Below are 6,430 nucleotides of genomic sequence, written 5' to 3'. Positions count from 1 at the left end.
CGCAGATATAAAAAAAAATAGAAAGCCCGATAAAAACGACTAAAAAACGTTAAAAAACAGCCGGAGCCTAACCTCTGCTTGGAGAGTAGTCCATTCCTCTTCCGCCATCTTTTAACTCCCCAATCGACCTCCTCAACCGAAGTCAGGTGCCCGTTCTTACACCTGGCTGGATGAAGTAAGGAAAGTCGATTTAAGTGCCTTTCCCAAGATCACAACGTCTAGCAAGGAATGGTAGGAAAGAAACTCTTGGGCTCTCAGTCCCGTGTCAGCCAGCCTAAGTACCAGGCCATAGACGCCATAGAATGCACAAGCACACAATTCTTGGACCACCACCGACTGAACATCGGTCATGATCACCTCCAGGGTAAGGAATACTTTAATCCATTATATCCTCTTAACATGCGACCTTATTTGCTGGCGTTTGCCAGCATTTCGGCAACCACCCAAGTTTAATACCCTTACAAATGTCCTTGTCCACGCTTGCTGATCCAGAAATTAATTTGAGAGATTTTATCAAAACCACCAAAGAATTCTGTGACAAGGATGGCAATTAAGATTACATGACAATTATGTTTATCGGCCTGATGTTTAGACTGACACAATCTTTGTGCGGCTGAAGACCCGTCAATTAAATTTCAAATGTTTAGGGTCATGTCTCATTCGTCGCCCGATCGTCGCACGACTCTCGTACGATCGTCGCACGACTTTCGTACGATGGTGAACTAGAAGCATACTTGATAAAGCCGATCCGTCAGCCAAACGTAACGTAAAAACGGCCGGGTCATATTCGTCTGTCTCATAAACTGAAAAGCACGAACGACCGAGGTTTCCATTAAGAGCACATAAAAAATGCGACACTCCAAGGAACAAAGGTTTCCCCTCACAGGTAATGGTCTGTAAAAGAAGTAGGGCCTGTTCTGTATTAATGTCCACCATAGGACCACATCTTAGGACGTAATGGATGTAAAGTACCGTTATCGTATTCTGTCGAACAACCCTGAAATCCGTGTGCACAGTTTCAGTTGCATAAAGCTATCTTAAGTGAGGGTAAACTCTGAACAAGTTGAAGTTGAAGGACACTTCATTGAAATTGTCTTGACTTGCTGTAACCACATTATGACACAGTCTTGCACCAGGGAAAGTGTGAAATCAAATAAACGCCCAAACATTGAAACTGAAAGCACAGTTCGTCAACACGCGAACAATGTTAAATGTAATTTACTTGTATTATGATACGTCATTCTTCTCTTGTACTCGCTCCGTAAAATCATCAACTATCGCCAAATCAGATTGAATGTTTGTTTGACACACTCGTGTATACTACGTGCACAACTTCTGTAAATATGTTGATCAGATAGTCTAGTATAATAAGCAGTTAAGGTGTCCCATACAGCGCATATAATGGAGGGCAGGGTAACTCTGAATGGTACATTTCTTTTGTGATTTCAAAGGATGCAATACGTAAAAGGATCTTTATTCGGTTAAACTTGAAATGTAATTAAATGATGGTAAGATCAATTTTTGATACAACTTATATTAGTGGGGAGTGAGTTAGATGAGAATAAAATAAAAATGGTAATCTGTGTTCAACACGTCATTCTGAATCCAAACTTTTTTTGCAAGAAGATATATTACTCTCTCTATAACCACCCCTGATCCAAGACGGGGGCGCCATAGATGTTTTATAACTTATGATCCACTGCTCATGAGTCTAACATGACGTCACAGAAAGTGGATTGCTCACTCCTTGACAAAGACCGGAGTTGGACAAATTTGAGTATCCCTCATTTTTGTGAGGGAAATTACAATTCAACTTTCATTGTGAATATAATAATGGTGTTTATTTCGTAATTAAGGTCTTGTTCCGTACTACTTAACAAAACGATGTCTGAACTGCACCGTTTTAACTATGATTGTTGATCATAACTTACAGTTATACCCCTGTCACATTTGGTGAAAATCGATCGGACGACGATTCTGCGGCAATCGCCCGAGCCTCGCTTATGATAATTACTTTATTGCACAACAATTGTACAAGGTACAAAGTATTGCTTATATGTGACAGAGACGGTTTTCAGGTGAAAAATACTCGCAACCCTCTGTCGATATTAGATATGGCCGATCTTCCATCGATACGCCCGAAGATCGTTGATAATGAGACAGGAGTATAACAGATACCCAACACAAGTCTGATTTACTTAAAATGATAACACCTGAAACACACTGAAATATGCTAAAGCACTGATATAATTCGTAACGGTTACTTGAATACTGATATGCATTTAATGTAAGAGTAATAATCTATTGTAGTGAAAAGGTCATATTAAATATTCTAAAACCAATCTATGCATCATCATACAATAGTTGCTATTACCTACGGATTACTATAAAAAATGGTGACTGATCTGGCTCACTGATTCAAATCAAATGTTAAAACTAAGCTAGAATAATCCTTACAAGTATAATCCCGGGCCAGCTTACTTTTATCATTTGATAGGAAATTGCCTGAGTAGGATACAATTTCTGGTAGAGTAGCTATGTGTCAAATTTTAAATTGGGGGCAAAATAGTCTCAAATATTCTAGCATTTGGAGAGATATCAATCAAAATTGCTCAGTTCCTATGCGTCAAAACTTCATTCAGCCGCTATTCGCGTGGGTTGCGTACTCCGCGTGGATGACAACCCACTGTCTCTATGGTCTCGAAGCGGAAATGGGATTGTGTTTGTCTTTTGTATGTGGCTCTGTGAAAGTTAGTTACTCTACTTACTGACTTGAGTGCAGTAGTGGCAAACAGTCGACGTCAGGTTTAGCCTGGGTACCATCTTACTTACCAGAAGTTCGCCGGGCTTCCATACTCTCCCCTCCCTTCAAGTATAGGCTACCCCCACTAGACAGAATGAATATTCATTTATTGTGAAGTCAGTTTTGTTAGATAGATAGTAAATTTGTGGACACGTGCTGTGATAGCGGGACATGACTATCTAATACACTGAAATAAGTTTACCAAATCCACGCACACACTTCGCTCGAGTTGCGCATAAATGCTGATAAGAAAGGTTTGTTTGTATCTTGCTGATACTGCATAACCGGAAAACCATCTAATGGCGAAACACACAAGGTTTGTACTGACCAGTACAAGCTGAATATCCAGGCAGATTTATTTAATTCACTCACCCCAGGAAGGACCCATTTTCTTTTCGATAAATGTGGTGCTGTTCTAAAACACGGGACCTCCATCTAACGTCAAATCCAAGGCACGGCCCTAACCGACGCTAGGTATTCATTTACACCTGAGTGAAGTGAGGAAATCGTGCGCAGTGGCACAACATCGGGACATGTCTGGGGTTTCGAATCCAAGACCTCTAAGTTATGGGCCAGAAACATAGCTATATAAACTCTACTCGACCCCACGCGAGACTTGGTAAGGAAAATCCACTGAACATAATTGGTTTTGGCAAAATATTCCGTAAAGAATTTCCGATGGCATTGAATCGTAACCGACACTGAGTAGGTAAGAGTCAAGGGGTAAAAAGAACGGCATATTGTAACATTCAAGCATGATTATATCCCAGCATATGGCTTCATTTCAAGTCAGATTCAATTTTCAGAAATACGAACGGTTGCAAAGCGACATGTTTTTAAGCAAATTTAAGACTAGTGGCATGGAGAGAATTATAGCTGCGTCCAGTGTAAGACAGTGGAAGATATATCCAATAATCACATAATTCAGTTAATTACATAATCCAGTTATCTGTAATAAGAATATCTGGTTTAATTATTTTCTCAAAGTATTACATTTTGCAGACGCTTAGGACATGTATGTACATGTCAGGCCGGTAGAGATGGCGACTTGCAGAATCACCGGTCTAAGTCTTTATTAATTGTTGAATGAGACTTCGATCAATATGCTAGGCATGTCTTACGCTGATTTCCCATGTTAAAATCTTAGATTTTAAGTCAGCCCATTGATCTAGATTCTAAAGTGACAATAATCGAAGTTGTAAAATCAGACTTCGATCGGTATCTCTACTGACAGGCTATTCTCTGCCTTCACATATATGATATTATCTAAATAGTCTACAAAGTGAACGTTAGGTGTTCCGCATACCTGGAATTCCTATCGACGCAAAAACAGGAGGATACCAACGAAGAGTCTTCCGAAGCCATGTGTAATTGGCGTAGGGGTCTTCTTGAGGAGGCAAGGAGGTTACGGAAGAAGGTGTCTCGTCTTGGAAGACATCATCACTCCCTTCTGCCATTGTGCTGAGTAAAGAGCCAGCCAGCATCTGGAACAAGGGTTCTACGGTCGTCGCCATTGGCGGGAACTGTTCTGGCTTCCGTGCGGCCGCGCCAGGAATTTTGAGGAAAATGCTTTGCAGCTATCAAGGTACTGCAGCGGGGGGTGGGGGTGGTTTATGACATCCTTGTTTAGAATCATATGCAGATATCGCTGCACCGGTGTCACGCCAAATTCATGCTCCGCCAGATTTTTGCAGGGAATGCATGGCCAATGGGCGTAGGGTACGGGGTTATGGCTGAATTGGCAAGGGTTGTTGTTTGATTAGGGTCAGGACGTTATATAGAAAGGACTGAGCTCATCATTAACACTTATATAACGCCCTTGGTTAGGATTGGGGTTAGGTTAGGTCAGACCAGCGTTTGGATAGGGTTAGAGTAGGGTTAAAGCGCGTTCCCTTCTCAATTAGCGTAAACTTCGACTTGGAAAAAGCTATGGCCTATGAGTGCAATGCACCTCTCTCCCCTCTCGTATACCGGAAAGCCCCGAGCAGCGTCGGGGTAAATATTTGACGAGGGCAAAATTTTGACTTGACACGGAGACTTAGCAAGGAATCAAAGTAACATCATGTACTAACGAAACCTACATTTTCGTACTTCATATTCATACAAATTCATATTTCTAATAAGTTAAGAATAAAGTATGATTATAAACACTGTCATCATAAAAAAAGTCGAATTCGCTTATGTATACATAAGTAGAATATAAAATGTGTTACCTTGACTTTGTGCGTTGGTATCAGTAAAGTTTTCGTTTGCAGTGATCTGTACTTAACACGTGAGTATTTATGCATTAATATGTAAAGGTCTTCTCTCTTTCGTTCTTTATAAAGAACATGCAGGTCCAAGAGGAACATAAAGAATCATTTTACTGGTTCAGGGAAATATCTTCAACTCTTCACCTTCACAATGAAGCTATTTCCTGTCTCATCGCCCCGTCAGTTCATGACCTTGAGCCTTCTCTTTATTTCCTGTAAAACGTTCTTCCGTCTCATGGTTCTCTGCACGTGTAATGGCTGTTTGACTTGTCGATGCGCCCTGGTGGGTGTACTATAGGATATACCATGGGGTGCACAATAAAGGTATAATTGCATATACGTCATATGCGCGGCTCGTCAAAGGAGCCGTTTGTAACAGGTTATAGCAGGATTTCCGATATCAACCAAACTAATTCAGCGTTCAATGCAAAATGGAAAATTAAAAAAAATCTCATTTTCTTTCTATCAAACACTATTTCCTGCCACATGCCTTTGCCGGTGCGTATACAGTACGTCTACTCAAAGTCTATTTAGGAATTCGCATTGGGTCTAGAAAAAATTCTTTTTATAGATTTCGGCATCAGGACGCTAGCATTGTGCGCATCGCATTTCAATTACACACAATTTCAGTAAACGGATAGCATATTGGAAAGGTTTTATCGCTCAAATGTTTGATCAGTGACCCCCCTCTTCAAAATGATAGGGTCGGCAGCTTTTGCTAGGACAGGCAATAAAGTTGGTAAATGGTAATATGGAGTCCATTATCTCACGTATTGAGCAAATAACCAGACGTTTTTGCTCGCTTCTTTGACTCAGGATTACGTGGGCTACGTGGGCAATTTGTAGCATCTGTGCAGTCTAAAAGTTATTCGCTGTTGTCCGTGCTAATCGATCAACTTACAACCATGCTGTGAGTCTGATACGTTTACCATTAACATACACGCCACCTGTCGGCACAGCAGATAAATCCACACAACTTCTGGTACTGTATTTTCTTGAGTAAGTACACACCGCAATTAAACGCACACCCCTGATTTGGGGCAAGTCTCAGACAGATCTGTGGGACTGAAAGGTAAAAGGGAAAAAATAAAGTACTTATCCCTTCTCCACCAATTTTCAATATACCTTGATCTGGATAAATTCAAATATATGATGTTTTCCCCAGATTATTTGGCATAAAACAACCTGAGATTACACTGAGAATAGCCTACTGCAACCTGTAGAAAGTCACAGAGAATGAGCTGGTAGAAGAAATCAGCTAGTACTGGAAAAAAAGTTGAGTATGTCAAAGTCACTTACTCAAAAGGATTGTATGCAAATGCAACTCTTATGTAAATAATGTGTAAGACAATACGAAGACACCACCAATGTGTGT

At 40.6% G+C, this 6,430-nt stretch overlaps 1 protein-coding gene across 1 annotated transcript in view; it reads right to left on the bottom strand.

Annotated features, from left to right (window-relative positions):
• Positions 1 to 4,380, bottom strand: part of LOC118412214 (probable G-protein coupled receptor 139) — a 14,208-nt gene extending 9,828 nt beyond the window's left edge. The window contains exon 1 of the mRNA XM_035814934.1: positions 4,110 to 4,380. Coding sequence (XP_035670827.1) covers positions 4,110 to 4,317 — 208 coding nt within the window. The 5' untranslated portion in view covers positions 4,318 to 4,380. The remainder of the gene's footprint in view (positions 1 to 4,109) is intronic.
• Between the last annotated feature and the right edge of the window lie 2,050 nt (positions 4,381 to 6,430).

The sequence above is a fragment of the Branchiostoma floridae genome, chromosome 3, assembly GCF_000003815.2.
Source record: "Branchiostoma floridae strain S238N-H82 chromosome 3, Bfl_VNyyK, whole genome shotgun sequence".
NCBI lineage: Eukaryota > Metazoa > Chordata > Leptocardii > Amphioxiformes > Branchiostomatidae > Branchiostoma > Branchiostoma floridae.
The sequence above is the reverse complement of the archived record's forward strand: the minus strand, read 5'-3'. Positions and strand labels throughout refer to the sequence as shown.